Source organism: Hydra vulgaris, chromosome 12 (genome assembly GCF_038396675.1).
Source record: "Hydra vulgaris chromosome 12, alternate assembly HydraT2T_AEP".
Classification (NCBI taxonomy): Eukaryota; Metazoa; Cnidaria; class Hydrozoa; order Anthoathecata; family Hydridae; genus Hydra; species Hydra vulgaris.
Genome location: NC_088931.1, coordinates 48,708,532 through 48,730,561, shown reverse-complemented (window position 1 = coordinate 48,730,561; position 22,030 = coordinate 48,708,532). Strand labels below are relative to the sequence as shown.

Here is a 22,030-nt window from a genome sequence, read left to right as displayed (position 1 = left end):
GTGTATGTGGTTTTGAAAAATTTAGGTTTTGGTACATTAAGGTGGTTTCTTATATTTGGCGCATAGTTACTATGTCAGCATTAAACACTTTTTATGATGTTTTTTTGATAAATAAAATAAAGCATCAATGAAGAAACTTTAAATCTTTATGTTATCTCACTACTTACTCAGTAGAAAGAAGCTTACTCTTTGCAAAATAACAAATTGTACATAATAATAATAGAAATTTTTCTTTTTCCTTTTTCATGTCATCACTTAAAATTACTATCACATTTTGCGAATCCATTTTTTATACACAATGCTATATCTGTAAACATACAGTATAATCAACATAACGATAGTATAACAATCCAAAAATGTTTAGATATCAACCCAAAGGCTTTGTTTGAGCTGTTTGATTAATAGATGGAGATAAATGGATGTGTATATTTGAGAAAACAATTAAACAAAGTTCAATTGGAATATCACTTTCAATGTACTATGAAATTTGTGTTGATTTTTACATATAAGGCATAAACAAAGATTAGTTTTGCTGTTTGAAAGATAAAAACAATTGTTTAATGATTTATAAACTGCTTTATAATTTTTTTTTCAGTTAAAGTTAATGCTTGTTAAAGTTAAATATGCTTAAATAAACTATATGGAAATGGTGGTTATGGTAATTAATCTTGTAGTCTTGTCCTAAGTTTTAGATCTCAAGTTATGCTTATGTGTATTATATATTAAAAAAAATGGTTTGATTAAAAGCACTAAGACATGAATTTATCAGAAACCAGTTCAAATAATACTTTTCTCTTTGATGGTAATTTCAACTTCAATAATAACCCTGGGCTTGTTTTTGTTTTAATTTCATGTGCATGTACTGGGCTATGGTTGTTTTTTCTTACATTTTATCTGTCAAGAATAACTGGCTTTATACTGACTAAAATATTGCAAAAACGCTACTTGAAAAATGGGTATCTCAGTATTGGTAAGCAGTTTTGTTATATATATGTTATTTGGATCACCAATGTAAGAAAGTAAGTGAACTCTTTGTAAATATATTGTTTGTATTTTTACTGTTTTATTTTTTTGTATACAAAAAGAGTTATGGCTTTAGAAATATGTTTATATTTATACTTGGCCTATCAACCAAGTTGTGTTAATAATTTTCTTTCGATTTTTTTTGTAGTAATATTGCTTTTTTAATAGAAATATAAACATGGCTTCTAAATCTGAAATTAAGTACACCTAGGGCATTAAAATTAAAAACACCTACAGCTTATTGCCCACACCTTAACACCCTTATTATAAATTTATGCTTAGCAATAAATTATACTTATGATATATTTGCATGCTAAATCAAATTGGTCATCTTAATTGTAAATGTATACTTATTAATGAAATATACTTATTAGTAAATTTTTTTGGTGTTCTATGTTCTAACTATAAGACAATTATGTCATATTTATTTTTAATTTTACTTAAGTGTACTCAAATATTGGTCTAAAAAAAAATTACATGTAATAGAAATAGTAATTATCAAAAATCTTCTGAGTTTTGAAAGGGTAGCTATGTTTTCATCGAAAGTTTGCAATTTTTTTAATTGTTTGCAGAACTTTTAGATGTGTGTTTACCAATTCCAAATAGTCTGAAACAAATTGCTGATAGGTGATGTAAACACTTATCACAAAGTTATTTTACAATGTTCAAGAGTAGGTGTCAGCTTTACATTCTAATTCTGTATGGACAGTTTTTTATTAAAAGCGTTAAAATAATGTTTTTTGTCAATATATATTATTATATAAATATATATTATTATATAAATATATATTATTATATAAATATTTATTATTATATAAATATTTATTATTATATAAATATATATTATTATATAAATATATATTATTATATAAATATATATTATTATATAAATATATATTATTATATAAATAGTTATTTTTTAATTTTTAAAATAACTCAAAATTGATAAAATTTCTTTATAAAATGATGAAAACTTGTCTTGACATTTGGTATTTCTTTAAATACAACTTTATTATTAATGTGTCAATTTAGGTTCATTTTCCATGTCACTATTGTCTGGAAAGTTCATGTTCAGAGATATTCGTTACATAACTAAAGACTTTAGCATAATGTAAGCTAATATTACTTGCATAAGTATATAAATCAACTTAAGTTTTATTTATTTTTTTATTTGTTTCGTTTTTCAAAGTGTTATCGATGGTCAAATCATTTTTAAATGGTGGCTAACTTATGATGCTGAAAATTTAAACTATTATAAAAAGTTTTCCAAAGACCAAGGTATAGCATGTTTCTTATGCTGCTCTGTATTTTTTTTTTTTTTAAATCTATTCATGTTTAAATCAGTTTTAACATAAACTCTGTAATCTTAGTTAACACGGGGTATTAAAATATTTGCACAACTTTCTCTCTTCTTTTTTTAGCTTCCTTAAAATTAATCAAAATTATATATTGAAAAATGGATATTTTATTTTTATATAAAAATAAGAAATCCAGCCCTCAATATGCTTATATATTGCTTATATAAGCAAAAGAAAAGCAAGAATGATTATAAATGATGAAAAAGTTGATAAGTTTTAAATAGTGAAATCGATTTTTTAAATTTATTTTCTCAAACTAAATACTATAATACTTAGTTATCCATGTAAATGAAAGAAAAATAAATCAGTGGATTTCTATTTGATTTTGTCACTTGTAAATAAATCAAACTGTTATACATTTATTTATCAACTGTTATTAGTTATATCAAAATAGTATATATAAATTTTATGACAAGTTGTTAATATTTAACAAAATTTTATTCACTTGTAACTTGTTTAATTAATTTTATCACAGTTAAAATAATTACACAAATAAATTATAATAAATTTCTTAGTTACATTGTTTCTTATTTAGAAACTTTCTTATTTTATAAATATCTTTTTTTATGTTGTATTATTTCTCTTTTTATGTATGGCTATTAGTTTCACAGGTTTTTTTTAATATTTTAGATATTTGTGATTCTACACAAAGTAGATTGATATTTTACTTGAATGGTTTAGAGGTTCACTTCTTTAACAGGTTAGTGTATATATATATATATATATATATATATATATATATATATATATATATATATATATATATATATATATAAATATAGGGTCATTCCAGCTCAATTCAATTTATGCTCGGCACCATGCCATCTCAGATTTTGCTGATTATTGGAATACAAGCTTGAATTAATGAAAGAAAACTTCACTCCAAATTTTAGTGTCTGACTCCTTACGGTTTCAGAGATATTGATGCTTGGTCCCAATCTCTTTTTTAACTTTTTTTTTCAGCGCCATTAATTTTTTTGGCTCATTGCACGACACGATTAGCTTTAACGTATGAAATACTTGTTTCATAGTGGTAAAAATTTCTACCTAACTATTTTTTATGGTGAGAAACTTAAAAATGACGGCTAAAACACACACAAATTTAAGCTACTATATGAAAATTCAATTTCAAAATGGTGTAACACTTTTTGTAAGATTTTTGATACCTCGCACAAAAAAATGTTTATCTTGAGATGCCTAAAAGATAAAATTCTGAAATTTTTTCCTAATGTTCTATATGTAACAAACTCCATAATACAAAAAAACTGCAGGGGTTTTCTTTTTTAAATCAGATTTATTTCTATTCAAAGTTTTGTTAAAAAATTAGGCAAAAATTGTTATTTTATAATGAAAAAAAATTATTTGCATTTATTTTTTGCATTTTTTTAAAAGATTTTTAGAATCTTGCTGTCTCAGGTGCAGTTCTAACATATAAACTTGTTTGTATTTCACATCTAAGATCATTATGTTTAATAGCTAAAGGATTTTCTATTTTCAAATCTTCAAACAATAATTATTTTAAAATTGTTTCTTACAGAACTAAAAAATATGAATGATAAAGAAATATGTTTAATTGGAATAACAAATAAAGAAATTTGTAACAAACAAACATATGTAAAATCCCATGATATCAAGAAAGTTTCAAGTCTTAATGATGTTGAAAAAGATTTGATAATTAGTCGTTCTGGCATTCAATTTGATGAAAATGCAATGGTTTGCCTACACCATGAATATGTTTATTTAAAACGTTATTCCGCAATCCACATAACTTGCTGTGATCCATTTAATTCACACAAAGGAAAAAGGAGAAAAGGTATTATTACTTAATCATGAAACTTTTTGAAAATTTTATTGTAATTTTATATAAATTATATATATTTTTACAAAATATTCACTGAAGTAGTAGTTATCACTCATGTTTTTAGGAGGATGTAAAGAAATTAATATGCAACTTGCTGGGAAATTGAAAAATATTGGTATTAATGTTATTCATGGAGAAAATATATGCCCCTCATGTATGATTAAATTGATGTCATTTAAGGATGATGGACAAAGAGAACCAACTTGTAGCCAGGTTTATGAAGATGGAGATAATGAACTTAATATAAACGAGTTGTTAAAAAAAAATCTTAATTCTTCTTTGACGACTATGAACATAAGTCCTCTCAAAATGCATGCAGTAAATAGTCACTCTAGAGTTGCTCTTGGCAAAAAAAAAATTGTTACATGTTCAAAAAACAGTAAAGTTAGGCATTGCAAGGACTTTAAATATAGATCCTGAAGAGTTAAGCCAAGAAGATTCCTTCAATAAATTATCTAAGGAAGTCAAAGGTAAAGCAAATGACATAGATATACTTATTAGAAAAATCAAAGAAAAAATGTTAATTTCAAATCGGAATCAGAAAATTCAACTACTAACACTGGTTCCAATTTCTTGGTCTCACAAAGATATAGAAAGAGAATTCAGTGTTACTAATTACATGGTGCAGATATCACGCAAATTGCTGCAGAAAAATGGTATTTTATCTTTTCCTAAAAAAAAAAAAGGAAAAAAAACACCTCAAGAATCAGTAGATAAAATTATTGAATTTTATTGTAATGATAAAAATAGCAGACTAATGTATGGTAAAAAAGATTTTGTTAGTATAGCTCGATGATCTCACATGCAAAAGCGTTTGATTCTCTCAAATCTAAAAGAGCTATATGCAAAGTTTAAAACCTGTTATTCAGATATAAAGACTTGTTTTTCTAACTTTTGCTCACATCGTCCAAAATGGTGCATTACAGTAGGAGCATCTGGTAAGCGTACAGTATGTGTGTGCACCTACCATCAAAATGTTAAGTTAATGATTAGTGCAGTTGAATTATCAAAGGATTATCACGAACTTATTGATATGCTTGTTTGTAGTAGGGCTAACAAGAATTGCATGATACATTGTTGCCCTATGTGCCCATAAGATTCTGCATTAGTACATTATCTTGAAAATGAGTTATACTCTCAAGATGATATTGATGAAGATGATGATTATTGTATAGATTATAAACAATGGAAAACAACAAACCAATCTGAGCTATTAAGTCTAACAGAAACGACAAGTAGCTTTATTAATATTTTGAAAAATAAGTTACAAAAACTTACTGTTCATTCTTACATTGCAAAAAGTAAAGCTGCTTCTTTAAGAAAGTTAAAAAATGAGTTAAGTAGTACTGAGGTTGTTGTCCTTTTAGATTTCTCAGAAAATTATGAGTTTGTTGTACAAGACGAAATACAAAGTTTTCACTGAAACAAAATTCAAGCAACATTGCATCCAACAGTAAATTATTATAAATAAAATAATGTCCTCAAATGTGATTCAATATGTTTCATCTCAGATGATTTACTGCATCATGTAGATATGGTTTATCATGTGATGAAGGTAGCAATTGAACATATTAAAAGCAATATTTCTCATCAAATAGAAACTGTCCATTACTTTTCAGCAGGGTGTGCTGGTCAGTATAAAAACTGCAAACACTTCATAAATATATGTCACCATGAACAAGATTTTGCTATGAAATGTACATGGTCTTTCTTTGCAACAAGTCACGGTAAATCACCCTGTGATGGTATTGGCGGGACTGTAAAAAGACTAACTTCAATTGCTAGCCTTCATCGAACAACAACAAATCATATTCTTACAGCATCTGCAATGCTTAATTTTTACCAAAATGAAATAATAGGAATTAATTTTTATTACATATCTAAGGTTTCAAACACAATAATTCGAAGTGAAATGGAGCAAAGATATGCAACTGCAAAAACGTTACCAGGCACTCGCATCTATCACAATTTTGTTCCAATAAGTAACACAAAAATTGGAACTAAAGTTGTTTCTAAACAATTGGAGTATTCATTTGTTTTTAATTTTTAAACTGATGAGATTATTAAAGAATTCTTGTCTAATATAAGCATTGGCGCGTTTGTATGTTTGATATATGATAACAATCCATGGATTGGACTAGTTGAGGAAACTGATGTTGAAAATAAAGACTTTCTAGTTAGATTCATGCATCCATGTTACTCTTCAAGGTCATATTATTGGCCTTCTAGAGATGATGTGTGCTGGGTTCCATCAACAAACTTATTGTTAATGATAAATATTCCAACAACTGTTACAGGAAGACAATACAAAATCAGTGAAATAGATCACCAGAGCATTGAAGATAGCTGGGCAAACTTTAAACCAGAGAACTAATTTGTTATCTTTCAAAGATTTTTAATTTTTATTAAATGTCGAAGATTGTCAATTCTTATTGCCTTTTAGTTTTAGTTTTTCTCATTACAATTTAATTATTTTCATGGTTTAAGTGTAATTTCGAAATTTTTTGAGTTTATTATTATAAGACTTTGAATGCGAATAAATCTGATTTAAAAAAAAAAAAAGTCCTGCAGTTTTTTTGTATTATGAAGCTTGTTACATATAGAACATTAGGAAAAAATTTCAGAATTTTAACTTTTAGGCATCTCGAGATAAACATTTTTTTGTACGGGGCATCAAAAAACTTACGAAAAGTGTTACACCATTTTGAAATTAAATTTTCATATAGAAGCTTAAATTTTTGTGTATTTTACCCATGATTTTTGAGTTCCTCTCCCTAAAAAATAGTTAGGTAGAAATTTTTACCACTATTAAACAAGTATTTCATAAGTTAAAGCTAATTGTGTCGTGCAATGAGCCTAAAAAATAAATGGCGCTGAAAAAAAAATCAAAAAAGAGACTGGGACCAAGTATCAGTATCTCTGAAACCGTAAGGAGTCAGACACTAAAATTTTGAGTGAAGTTTTCATTCATTAATTCAAGCTTGTATTCCAAAAATCAGCAAAATCTGAGATGGTATGGTGCCGAATTATTTTTTTTTTAGTTGATTTGACATGGAATGATATATATATATATATATGTATATATATATATATATATATATATATATATATATATATATATATATATATATATATATATATTTATATATACATAGAAAAATATATATACATAGAAATTTATATAAAACATTAGTTTTGCTGATTTTATGTTAACTATTTTATTTAGAAATAAAAAATTTGTTTTTCCTTTTTTTATTTTAGTTGTTTCCTTTGCAATTTAAATGTTTGTAATTAGAATTTAAATAGAATATTCGTTTTGCAATTCTAATTTTAACTATTTTATTTAGAATTTAAGAGTCATTTTTTTTATAAGAATGAGGCAACTTAAAATAGTTGATTTTTATGAATATTTCAGGGATATCTTCAAATCATTTCATAAGAAAAAACTGAAAATTTCAGACTATGATTTAAAGCAATTCAAAAGTTGTTGCAGTTTGAAGTTTCATAAAACATAAACTTGGTTGTTTTTCAAAGTTTTCCATGTTTGGCTGTATCAATTTTATGTAGTTAAAAAAGTTGTTTGAAATAAGAGGAAGTGCTGGATTTTTATGAATGAATGTAATATAAATTTTTATACATTAAAGAAAAAAATTGAGCTTTTAAAAAAACTGCAACACACTTTTTCCTGTTACCTAAAACTACATCAGGGGCGTTCAATAATGCAAATTCTGTACTTTTGAGCACCTTGTCTCTGGTTAAGCTAGGCTTATATTGTAATTTCATTAAGTTTTTTTCTTTAAGTTTTTAAGAAAGAACATCTGGTTTTCTTCACTGTAAACACAGTCAAATTTATTTAAAACTCAATATTAGCCTTACTATTATGTCTCAAAATCTTACCTGCTTTGAAAACGATAAAATTCATGTTAACTTTAAGAAGCAAAAGATCAATGTGGCAACAAGCTATTGATGTAAAGTTATTTAAAAATTGTTTATACACCTATATACTTTCAATAAATTAAATAACTTCAATGGGTGGTATTGACTAAATATGAATATTTTTAATTCAATACATTTATGAACACAAGTTTTAAATAAAAAAATAAAGCTTTTCATACAAGTATTTATAGTTAACAAATGCATTCATCTTGGATACACAAATAATACTATTTCTGATTATTTTAGGGTAAAAAACTTTACAACGATTTTGCGACATCTTTTTTATGATCTAAGTTATAGATTTATTAAGTATTTTTAAGCTGATTTTGAGTTTAAGAAAAAAATATATACAGGAAATTATTGTTTTGAACAACCTTCCCAGCAAACATTCAACAGCGGAATTTCAATAAACCTATATAAGCACTTTAAGAGTTTTTCATTGTTTATTCTACCGTAGTTTGGCTCATTGATTGCATAGTGGACCATTAGTAGCAGCTACCAAATTGACTAGCCAATAACTAGCTCTTATGTCACATGTTGGAAGTTATCGGATAATAAGCGATATTTGCATAAGTTTTCAGCTTGGAAGTAAAAAAATGTAAAAAAAGTTTATGTCAGCTCTATAAAGTTTGAGAAATTACCAACTATTCTATATAAAGAATTGCAAAATAAATTTGCGTTGTAAAAAAAGAAAACTACATGAATTACACCCATAAATTACACCCATAAAACTCTGCACAATAGCGATAACCCTAACTATAATGTTATTTTTTAAGCATGAAAAAAAAAAATTATGTGTACAAAATCACTTAACCAATTTTTAAAAAAACTTAGTATTTTAAAACACAAGCTATATATACAGTTTCATTTTCACTCATATTTTTTATTTTTTTGTTGAGTTATTACATGAAATGCTATCTTGCCCCATTTTGCCCAACTCTTTTTCATTTAATAACTATTTATTGTTGTATAACTAATAGATAAGATGATACACAGCCCTATATCACCAGAATCTGTTGTACATTTCAAAATATATATTTTTTAGTCTTAGAAATTCCAAGACTTAATAATGTAATAATGTATATATACATATATAGAAGTCCTATTATATATATATACATATATATGTATATTTATATATATATATATATACATATATATATATATACATATATATATATATGTATATATATATATATATATATATATATATATATATATATATATGTATATATATATATATGTATATATATATATATATATATATATATATATATATATATATATTTATATAGATATATTTTGTATTTATAAAACTCAATTATCTCTTTATTTGAAAGTCGTTTTATTTTTAATTCTGCATATTATTTTTGTTTATTTGTGCGATAATAAAATTTTCATTACAATAAAATCAGCTGTAATTATCATAGTTATAACTTTTATGACAAATTTTAAAAACTAGTTAGTTAAAAAACTAAAGAAGGCTATAAGAAGAAATAAAGAAGAAAAAGTAAAATTGAAAATATTGGCGAATCTGTGGTCTAGAAGTCGATTTGATAACTGAATGTTGAAATTAAAACAATTTTGATACTAAATATATGACAAAAATAAAGACTTTTCCATCGTTACTCTTGCAACTAAAAAAGTATAACTAAAAAAAATATATAACTAAAAAATTAAAAGTTGCATTAAAATTTTTAGAATAATTAGATAATTGTTGCATTAAAACGTTTAGATTAAACTATTGAAAAATTATTTAATATTTTTTAATTTTATTATAAACATCTTTTGTATAAAACAAAACATAAAGTTGGAGCACGATTGGTAGTTTTTGTCACACATCTTACTTACCTTCATATTAAAATTAAAACATGAAAAAAAAGTTTTAATTACTTTATTCTTAAGATTTGCAGATAACAAGTACACTTGATGCAAAAAATCCATATCTGTTGTAAATACTACTTAAACTCATTTGAAATTATTATAGTTTTGTTTAAGAATATGCCATCTATAGTTTTAAAATTATATTTACAAATAAAATAAAGCAAATAAATAAGCTCATATTTAAAAATTACTCACAAATAATAATTGCCTTAACTAACCTTTCTCGATAGAGTTTTTTAACATAACCACCTCTTGATTAGATTTTGCCCTGGTCAAACAAACAATTTTAGGATTAAATGATAATTCAAACTTTCTATAAATCAAATCTTTTGATATTGTAAAACAAAATGCTTTATTCATATAGTCATGTACCTAAGAGAAAAAATTTATATCTTTTAAGTCAACTTAAAGTGACTTAAACCACTCTGATTTTAACCAGTTTATATTATAATCTGGTTAGAATCAGAATATTTTAGGTCAAACTTTACTCAATAATTGAGTAGAAGTTGACTTACGTGTCTCAAATTCTAACCAGCTAGAGCTGGTTAGAATCAAAGTGGATTTAGTCAAATTTTACTTAATTATCAAGCAGAAACTGATACTTTTCTTAGCTTTCATTGTTTTCTTTTTGAAGAGAACTTTTTTTTGGTGTTTTTTATGTTACTTTTTCTGCTATGAACTTTTCACATAAGAAATCTTTTTACTTGGTCGCAAACCTTGCATGCTTACAAAAATGTATAACCCATCTTGTAACATTCATATTTTGCTCTAATTTAAATTTACTTTCTGTAACTATTGCTTCAACATCAATTCCTCTGAGAGATTTAGAGTTGGACAAACAAATATGCAAATCAGCATGATGTAATAAAATTAAATACATTGATCTATGTTTGTTATGAGTGCTGTGGGCATTTTTATTTTGATGGTTTCTTTTAATTTCTATTTGCTCTAAAAGTTTCTCTACCATGGAAAAGTTCTCTGTTAAACCAGAAACAAATTCTAATCCTGAAAATTGAACTGTTTTATCTTTACCACAATAATGTATTGCCATAGCGTCATTCCATTATCCTTATATGAAATTGAATGGATTGAACATTATCTTGATATTATTAACTGAGTTTAACTTGTCAATTTTAACCACTGATACTTTTGAATCTTTTGAACATCAAGAAAACAAAACTTCTTTCTCAATATCCTGGGCTGACATTCCCAGCATTGATTTATGTATTAGTATACCTCTTGGCAACAGCACTTTTGTTACCCAAAAGCATATAAATGGGGAGAGAGCATTATAGACAGTGAATACATATGTAGTTTGACTATCCCTCATTATCTATCTCTCTCCTAAATCTTTATTTCAATTTTAATTAACAAAAGCATTGAACTTCACTAGTTTAAAAAATCAATATGATATTCTGCTACAGAGTAATGTCAAATTTACAAAAAGTTTTTCTGCTTTTAATGCTTTAAAAAATTAATGAGTTAAGAAAGGTGGTTGATTTTGAAATAAATAATGTGTATGTATGTGGAAGAAGAAGGGGTGCGGGGGTGATCATCAAAAGGACACAGGTGCATACAAGGCAGGAGGTGTCTAAATCAGTGTTTTTACTGCGTATGTACTTTAGTCGATACCTCCTTTGCTTAGTTTTTTGATTTATTAAATTTCCAAAATGATGAATCTGATAAAACAGATTGGGTTATTGATTTACAATAGTTTTGTTAAATGTTCTTATGCTTTCCACAACTTTCATGTTGAACTATAAGTAAGCACTTTAAGGGATTATTCATGAAAAGTAGCATGCAATGTGTCATGAAAAATAGTAGACAAATTATTTTATAATATATTAAAAATGAATTATAGAAATACTGTTATATATGCTATAATAATATGTACGCTAATAAAAAAATTAGGGTAAATATTTTATTTTTTTATTAATTTGTTAAATGATTTAATTTAATTTAAATTATAAATCTACTTTTTCAAAGGTAAAAGAAGTAAGATATTTGAATTCATGGTGAATAAATAAATTTCATATATTAAACAACTACCAGAGACAAACCAAAATTGAAAAATTTTATTTATTAAATAACTACTGACTCTAACCAGGGTTGGCAAAAACCTGGGTTTTAAATAATTTAAAAGAGTAATAAAATATAAAAAAATTCATGATAAATCATTATGTGTTGATTTATTTTAAATTTAAAAAAAAAATATTTTTTATAATTAAAAATGCTAATGGGAAGCAGGAGAAAGAAAGCTGGAGAATGCGATAAAGTAACTGAAGTTGAAAACAATACAAAGGTTTCTTGTGAGTATTGTCATGCTCTGATTAGCAACAAGATTGAACGAGTGAAGCCCCATTTAAAACATTGACAAAAAGTTTTTACACAAGCATACAGAAAGGGACAATCTCAATTTGTCAAAATATTTAGATTAATAAAAATTGTGATGATGTACTTCCAAATAATGATTTAAATATTAGTGCATCTGCTCTAATAGCTGGACCATCATCTCAAGTTGGAAAAAGCTCTTTGGCATCTATTAGTTCTATAAGTTTTCCAACACCTTGTAAGAAGCAACAGCGGAGGTCATCATACACAATATCAACTTATAAAGAACAAAAAGAAAATATTGATATAAAAATAGCAGAATTTTTCTTCAGTGTAAATACATAATCTAAAACATCTGAAAATCAAGAATTTATAAACATGATCAATTCATTGAGATCAGGATATAATCCACCTAACTGTAAAATGCTTAAAGGAGAGCTCTTAGAAAAAGTTTACGAGGAAGTAAACAACAAAATGATGGATCAACTTACCCAAAAAGAGTCAACAATAACAATTATGCAAGATGGATGGAGTAGTGTTACTAATGATCCTAATATTGCTCATAGTGCATATGGCTTAAGTCTAAAATTTTATGCATTACTGATTGTGCATCAAATAAAAAACAGCCAAATATTGTACCGAACTCCTTTGTAATGTCATTAAAGATCTTAAAGAAACATACAACAAAGAAGTATTTGCTGTGGTAACAGATAATGAAAATAAGATGAAAAAATGAGGGATTTAATCAAAGAAATGTATCCAAATCTTTCAACATATGGATGTTCTGCACATTATTTAAATCTTTTAGAAAAAGAAGCAACACACCCAGATTTCATCAAACATGTGGTTGAAGTGCAGAAATATTTTTGCAATACACATCAATCACATGTAAACGTTATTTTGTATTTGTGGATTATAAACTTCAATTATAAAAAATATATAAAAGTTTAAAATGAACTATTTTTTAAAATAGTTAATTTTAAACTTTTAACATCCCTTAAAATAAAATTTTTTATTTTAAGGGATGTTTGTGTGAGAAAGGAGGGCATATAACAATACCCGGTGGAGCTCCCAAATTGACTGTATAAAAATATACATAAAAAAACTACCAAATTTATGTAGAAATAGTATATAATTATGATATACCTATCAAAATCAGAAAAATTATTTAAAATCGAGCAATATTTAGAGAAGCTAACAGTCTTTAAACCCAACTCAAATTATTTGGTGTTGTTTTAGATCAAGTATTTAATTTTTTTATACCAAAGTTTTTATTACAAAATAAGACTTTGTAGGTGTAAAGGAAAAGTATTAAAAATAAAATATTAAGTTGATTAAATAAATTAAAAATTAAACTTTTTAGATGCAAAGTGACAACTGTCGCCTATCCGAATGTGTTGAGTTGTGGCTCTCACTTCTAGACAATTCTGAACCAAGTCATTACCACACAGCTATCAAAAAGAGATGTATCAGAATTTTTTTTTCAAAGGCAAAAACCTGACGGTTGAAAATAAAGATGAGGCTGAAGAATGGCTTTACAATCATTATCCGGATTTTGCTTAAATTAAAGGATTGTGATGCGTTTCTTAAAAGGATGTTGAGTGATCAAATTATATCAACAATATTGTGCAGTGATTGGTGGTCAATCATTAACCAAATAAATGAAAAATCAGTTCAGAAAAAATTGCCTGAAGGATTTTGCAAATTTATTTCTAAACTTCAAACATACCCTGCTAAGCTCAGAATCAATAGAAAGAATATTTTCCTCATTTGGTTTTAAATGGTCAAAAGTTAAAAAATAAGTTAAGTAAAAAGGCTAAAAAGCTTGTACAAATATATAGACAGTATCAAAAATAGATAGTTGTTTTTGTAATAAGTATAATCCTTATTTAGGCAATACCACTCATTGAAGTCTTTTAATTTATTGAAAGTATTTAGGTGTATGAACCATTTTCAAAAGACTATACTTCAATAGCTTGTTGGCGCATCGATCTTTTGTTTCTCAAAGTTAACATGAATTTTATTGTTTTCAAAGCAGGTTAAATTTTTAGACATGATTTTTAGCCAAGTTTGACTGTGTTTGCAATGAAGAAAACCAGATATTCTTTTTTAGATTAGCCAGAAACTTGTTGTTCAAAAGTAAAGAATTTGCGTTATTAAATGTCCTTGATGTAGTTTTGGGTAACAAGAAAAAGTGTGTTGCAGTTATTTGAAAGGCTCAATTTTTTTCTTTAATGTATAAAAATTGATATTACATTTGTTCATAAGAATTCAGCACTTCTTCTTCTTTCAAACAACTTTTTTAACTACATAAAATTGATACATTCAATCATGGAAAACTTTGACTAATGTTTTATGAAACTTCAAACTGCAATAGATTTTGAATTGCTTTGAATTATGGTCTCAAATTTTCAGTTTTTTCTGATGAAATAATTTGAAGATATCCCTAAAATTTTCATAAAAATCTCTACTATTTCAAGTTGCTGATTTTGCCCCATTCTTATAAAAAATGACTTATTAGTAAAACTTTCATTTTACTGTTTTTTTTAATAATAATTTGTTAATAATTTAATAAAATATTTTGCTGTTTTTTTAAAAATCATTTTATTTAATATTAAATAAAACTTTTTTTACTTAAAATTTTAAATTTAAATAAAACTTTTGTTTTGCTGTTGTTTTTTTTAAATTATTTTGTTCAGAATTTAAATAAAATGCTTGTTATGTCATTTTTGTTCAAATTATTATCTAGAATTTAAATAAAATATTCTTCATTTCATCTTTATTTTAGTTATTTTATGTAGAATTTAAATAATTTTTTTTTTTTTTTGTAAATTGTAAATGGTAAAGAATGTAAATGTTTGTCAGTATTTAGGTCAACCTAAATGCCAAATCTAATTCCAAGGACTGTATATATATATATATATATATATATATATATATATATATATATATATATATATATATATATATATATATATATATATATATATATATATATATATATATATATATATATACATATATATATATATATATATATATATATATACATATATATATATATATATATATATATATATATAATATATAATATATAATATATATATATATGTAATATAATATATATATATATATATATATAATATAATATATTATATATATATATATGTATGTATATATATATATATATATATATATATATATATATATATATATATATATATATATATATATATATATATATATATATATATATATATGTAATATAATATATATATATATAATATGATATAATATATTATATATATATATATATATATATATATATATATATATATATATATATATATATATATATATATATGTATGTATATATATATATATATATATATGTATATATATATACATATATATATACACACATATATGATAAAATTTAATTTTATTTCACTTTATGTAAAGCTTATAAATTAAGTTTTTTTAAAAGGGTGGATTTGCCTAATTGTTTTGAACAAACCCACCCTTTTAATAAACACTGATTCATATATACAAACTGATTATATTTGTCATAAAGTTTTTATAATGTTATAAAGTTTTGAAACAATTATTTAAAAATAATTACTTTTGAATTTTTTATTTCAGTAAAATTTTTACTGACATTTATTATTTATTAGATCAGATCTATACAACGAAATTCAAAATATACTAAAATGCGAGCGGTATGGAGGTAAATTTTAATCAAAACTTTTTTTTGTTTTGAATTTTTGTTCACTTGTTTACTTCTTTTAAATTTATATTAAGATGCAAGAAAATCAATAACAAGCTTGGATGTTTTAGAAAGTAATATAGAAAATAGGTACTTATAAAATTGCATTTTCACTTTGAATTTTTTTTTCTTTTTTTTTTTATATTATTAGTTTTAATGATGTTAAAATTCTTTTGAAGAAAAAATAATCAAGATTCTAAATTAAATATATGGAGAGAGCTGTTTCCTCTGATCCGGTTTAACATTCGATCTGTAAGATTTATTATTTTTGTGATCTATTCCGTAATTTTAATTAAATATATAGTTAAAGTTTAAAACTATTTAGTATTTAAATATATAGTTAAAGTTTAAAAATATTTAGTATTTAAATATATAGTTAAAGTTTAAAACTATTTAGTATTTAAACTACTCTCTTTATCCTCCTATGCAAAGACTTTAGCGTTAAGCAGAAAATTTCTGACCACCCATCTTTTTCTAATAAGCTGAGAAAAGATGTAATTCTGTGTTACATCATTTCCTGCTTGTCTTGTCTTATGATTGCTCTAAAAGAGGTTCTATCAGCAGCTGTAAATTATCAGAGTATTAACAGCAGCAAATTGCGCATAAATGGTGTCCATGTTGGTGCTTTTTATGTGCATTGTTAAGGTCACTTAAAAAGCTCCTTAGTTGATAAGGCAGCTGTTATGCTTATTGTTAAGGGTGTCAAGTACTTACGTTTGAGTCAAGTTTCAGTTTGCTGTGAAATCTGTTTTGAATCTTCTGACTATATTTTTTATTTTAGCACAGCTTTGTTCAATCACCATTCTTTTTGTTCTTTATTGGAGAACAATCTTTCTCATAGAAACCAGGTTCTTTCTCATAGAACCAAAGTATTAAATTCATTGGAATTTTAACATTTTTATCTTTATTGTGTTAATCATTTTTTGCTCCTGCTTTTCTGCCTCCATTTTCTATCTTTATAAATTTCTTATTCATTATTCTATGGATCATGGTTGTTGCCTATACATAATATTGTGCGACTCGTCATTCAGCAATGTTGCATCAATTCTCTCTTTCATGTTTTCATGACTCATACAGTATTTCTAGTTTTTCAATCTGTCAACAGTTTTATTGTTCTTCTTTACTTACTTGTAACTCCCAACTTATAGAGTGAATTTGTTAAAAAAAATTTAAAAAAGATTCCAGCAGATCTTTGTAAATAGCTCACTTAAAAAAGTGTTGTAAACTATTGTAATATTGTACTTAGCTTGTTTCTCTGTGAAGTAACCTTTTTTTTTATTATCACGGATTGTGTTTTAGAGTTATTTTAAGTTGAGGGTATTGTAACAACAGTTGAAAAAAGAAAATTTCATTTTAGATATTTAAAAGATCTTTTTTGATATTTATTTCTAATTGATCAAACATTCAGATTTCAATCAGTTAGAAACTTCACCCCAGTATTCAAGTTCTCCCAAATAAGTCATTAAAACACTTGGTAAATTGTAAATCAAATTGTTTTTTTTATGTAGTGAAAATAAAATTTTATTTTTAGGGTAAACTTGCACTTGGGAATCGTTTATTGGAAACTACATTATGGGTTCATTTCAATAAGGGTAGTGCCGCTTATTCTATGCCTGATGTAAGTCTTTCATATTTTATTTTATTATCTGTTTTATATTAAAACGTTTCAACTATTTCTATGGTGATTACTGTTGTTGTGTTACACAGTTTGTTAAGAAGATGGTTGATTATATCTTATAAAATTAATATCTCACTCTCAACTAGTGGATGCAGAGTCCCAAAAAGGACTCTGGGTTTGAAAGTTACAGAATAATTATTTATTCTTGGTTTTTGGTATTCATGAGCTATAAAAATGTATAGAGACTTATGTACTCATTTGGAAAAAATAAAATTAAGACTTTTAGGTTAGAGAAACAATCAATTTTTATTATATTTTATAAAAATTTTTATTACATTTTATATAAATTTGTATTATATATTTTATATAAATTCTTATGTATAATGGCAGTTAGTCTCAAGGACTCTGGAACTCCAGGCTAAAAAGGAATAAGTTACAAGTCACTATATTTCATGGATTTTATCATGTACTTTTTGTAGATCATGATTTCACTCAACTTTTTTGGAGCTCCTAGACACAGAGAGACCAGGAAAAAATATTGATTTAAAGCTAAGGTTTTTTTGGAACTCCAATTCCCTCCTTGCAACAACAAATAACAAGTAATTAAGCTGAAAAATAAAAATAAAAGAAGTTGCAAGAAAATAAAAATGTTTTCAACAGTTAAGAACAAACAGTATAAAAGTAAGACACAAAAATCATTATTTTTTTATAACAGTGGTTATGGTAACAGTGGTTATTGTAACACTGTTTATGATAACAGTGACTATGGTAGTGTTTTAAAAATAAAACAGTAGCAATCTAATAATTGCACCAACTTTAGGCTTTTATGATAATTTTCAGAGATTACTATAATATTATTACCATAATAAGTTATTTTTATTATAATATAAGCAATATTTTATGTATTTTTAAAATATACAGTAATTGTTTTTTTTAGGCATTGTCCACTTTAGATTATTATACTCATTTTTTTCAATGCAAGTTTGATGATCTACGTGTGCTTTTGTCTAAAAGTTCAGGTTATGTAGGCACTGCATCAGAGTAAGTTTTAAATAATTTAGCTCTAATAAAGATTAAGAATTCAAAAAAGAAATAAAAATTGTCACAAATTGTTTTAGACCTCCTCGCTTTATGGGTCAGGGTTTTGTTGTGTTACAGTCTGGACAAGCTAAAGTATTATATTATCAAGATGAACCTGGTAAGAATCTCCAGAATATTTGGGTATTATTTTACATTATTCTATGCATAGAATAATGTAAAATTCTTGTATATATATATATGGGTTCCTTATATACATGCATACATACATATATAAATATATATATATATATATATATATATATATATATATATATGTATATATATATATATATGTATATATATATATATATATATATATGTATATATATATTTTTTTTTTATATTTATATACATATAATTATATATATAAATATTATATATATGTATGTATATATATATAAATATATATATGTATATATATATATATAACTATATATATGAATAAATATTATATATATATTTGTATATATATACATTTGTGTATATATATATTTGTATATATATATATTTGTATATATATATTTGAATATATATATATATATATATATATATATATATATATATATATATATATATATATATATATATATATATATATATATACAGTGGTGGCTCAAAAGATTAGAGCCACCTCGAAATTTAGACAATATTTGAGTTTCGACTGAAATTAATTAAAATACATACGGATGTCCAGTTTTTGTCATTTCGCATTGTTAATTACTTTGTTTTGAACATATTTTTACAATGACAACACTATTGAGCGGTTTAGAGTGAAGTTAGTTGCATTATTGCAGAAGATGTCACATTTTAGCACGTGTTGTACTGGGCAATAGTTGTGTTTCTGGCGGTTTTTATTTGTTGATTTTATATTTTTACACCAAAATTTGTTTATTTTACTATTCAACACTTATTATATATTCTATTTACAAGTAAGTTATCATTATTTTATAACTTTTTTATCATATTTAGGTAAGTTTTGCTATTTTTTAAAATAATTGGTGTTTTTAAGGTATGGGCAAAGAGAAAGATATTTCTCCCACAAAACTAGGGCTTATTCAAGGATATTTGTCAAGTGGAAATCATTCCAACAGGCAAATTGCCAAGTGTGTGAATGTTTCCAGAGCAACAGTCGATAGGATTAAAAGAAAACTGGACAATAATCAATCACTAAAATTGAATAAAAGAAAAAATTGTGGACGAAATCGAATTACAACGCCTCGCACCGAAAGAAAAATAAGGGATATTGTGATAGAAAATAGGAGAAAATCAAAAAAAGTGCTTAAGGAAATCATAAACAATGAAGGTATAACAATATCCCTTACAACACTTCGGAGAAGAATGGCGGAGCAGGGGTTTAAGGCCTGTAGACCAGCCAAAAAACCAAGGCTCACCTAGGCAATGAAGGATAAACGTCTCCAATGGGCTAAAAATCATCGCCATTTTACCACTGATGATTGGGAAAGAGTAAGTACTCAGTTTCTTTTCATAAACACATTAAAATTTAAACGAATACCATATTAAAAAAAAAGAATATAAGTATAGGTTTGCTTCTCAGATGAATCCACATTGGAAATTCTAATGGATAAAACTAATTTCGTCCGAAGAAGGACAGGTGAAATGTTCAATGAAGATTGTCTTGTGGAGAGGGTGAAGCACCCGCTAAAAATTATGGTCTGGTCAGTCATTAGTAGCCAGGGTACTGGAAGGTTATACATCATAAAAAATACAATGCGGCAGGACCAGTACATCCAAGTCTTGAAGGAAAGAATGATTCCTCAAGCGATGGAGTGGTATCCGAATGGGAACTTTACCTTTCAGCACGACTCTGCTCCATGCCATAAGGCAAAAACTGTAACAAAGTTTTTAGAGGCTGAAAAAATCCATGTATTACCCTGGCCAGGAAACTCGCCCGACCTAAATCCCATAGAAAATTTATGGGAATTGTTAAAGAGGGATATAAGTAAAAATCTTATAGCAAATATCAAAAAAGAGATTTGATTGAAAAATTAATAAATGTTTGGCACCACAGCGAGGAAATAAAAAAAAATTGTCAAAACCTCATCAAAAGTATGACCAGAAGAGTTGAAGCTGTATTTGCTGCAAAAGGTGACCACACTAAGTATTAGTGATTTTGTGTACAATATTTTGTATATCTTATTTATTTTTCCTAAATATACGTTACACTTCTATATTTTTGTCATTTACTATTATTTATATCCTATATTCCCAAAATAAATAGTTGTAAATTTAACTCATTACAAAATATAGGGAAAATCAGCTTCAGAATATGAAAATTTGTAAAAATGTTGGGTGGCTCTAATTTTTTGAGCCACCACTGTATGTATATGTATATATATATATATATGTATATATATATTTTTATATTTATATACATATAATTATATATATAAATATTATATATATATATATATATATTTCAGGGATGCGGAGTCCCAAAAAGGACTCCGGATTTGAAAGTCACAAACAGATTACTTTATGCTAGGTTTTGGTATCCAGAAGCTCTAAAAGTATAAATAAGTTTATGGACTACTAATAGGAAAAAAATTAAGACTTTTAGGTTAGAGGAACAATCGTTTTTTGAACCCGGAGTCCTTAGGTATAATGGCGGCAAGGACTCCGGGACTCCAAGACTCCGGGTTTAAAAACAATAAGTTTCAAGTCATTAAGTCTCATGAATTTTTTTCCTATAGCAGATCTAAAGTCAACAATCATGTTTAGAGCTTCTGGACACTACAGACTTGGAAAAAGTAGAAATATAAAGCCGGAGTCCTTTTGGGACTCCGCATCCCTGATATATATATATATTTGTGTATATATATATATATATATATATACACACATATATATATATTTGTATATGTATATATATATTTGTGTGTGTATATATATATTTGTGTGTGTATATATATATTTGTGTGTGTATATATATATATATATATATATATATATATATATATATATATACACACATACTCTAAGAAAAAATCTGTTATATACAGCGAACTGCTTCTGTCGCTATTGCACCAACGGGTTTTTTGTTATATTAACTTATTAAAATTTTAATGGAATAAAGTTCGTCGATTTTAGTTCATTGTAATTATGGATTTATTCCATTTGTGCAACAAACAATTTGTTAAAATAAAGGAATTATT

At 25.4% G+C, this 22,030-nt stretch overlaps 1 protein-coding gene across 1 annotated transcript in view; it reads left to right on the top strand.

The window, feature by feature from the left end:
• Positions 1 to 593: 593 nt before the first annotated feature.
• LOC100203214 (bridge-like lipid transfer protein family member 1) overlaps positions 594 to 22,030 on the top strand; it is a 120,697-nt gene continuing 99,260 nt past the window's right edge. Inside the window, exons 1-10 of the mRNA XM_065813543.1 lie at positions 594 to 970; positions 2,056 to 2,134; positions 2,213 to 2,301; positions 3,012 to 3,081; positions 16,068 to 16,120; positions 16,195 to 16,249; positions 16,339 to 16,411; positions 17,691 to 17,777; positions 18,715 to 18,818; positions 18,896 to 18,975. Of these exons, the coding sequence (XP_065669615.1) occupies positions 757 to 970; positions 2,056 to 2,134; positions 2,213 to 2,301; positions 3,012 to 3,081; positions 16,068 to 16,120; positions 16,195 to 16,249; positions 16,339 to 16,411; positions 17,691 to 17,777; positions 18,715 to 18,818; positions 18,896 to 18,975 (904 nt within the window). The 5' untranslated portion in view covers positions 594 to 756. The remainder of the gene's footprint in view (positions 971 to 2,055; positions 2,135 to 2,212; positions 2,302 to 3,011; positions 3,082 to 16,067; positions 16,121 to 16,194; positions 16,250 to 16,338; positions 16,412 to 17,690; positions 17,778 to 18,714; positions 18,819 to 18,895; positions 18,976 to 22,030) is intronic.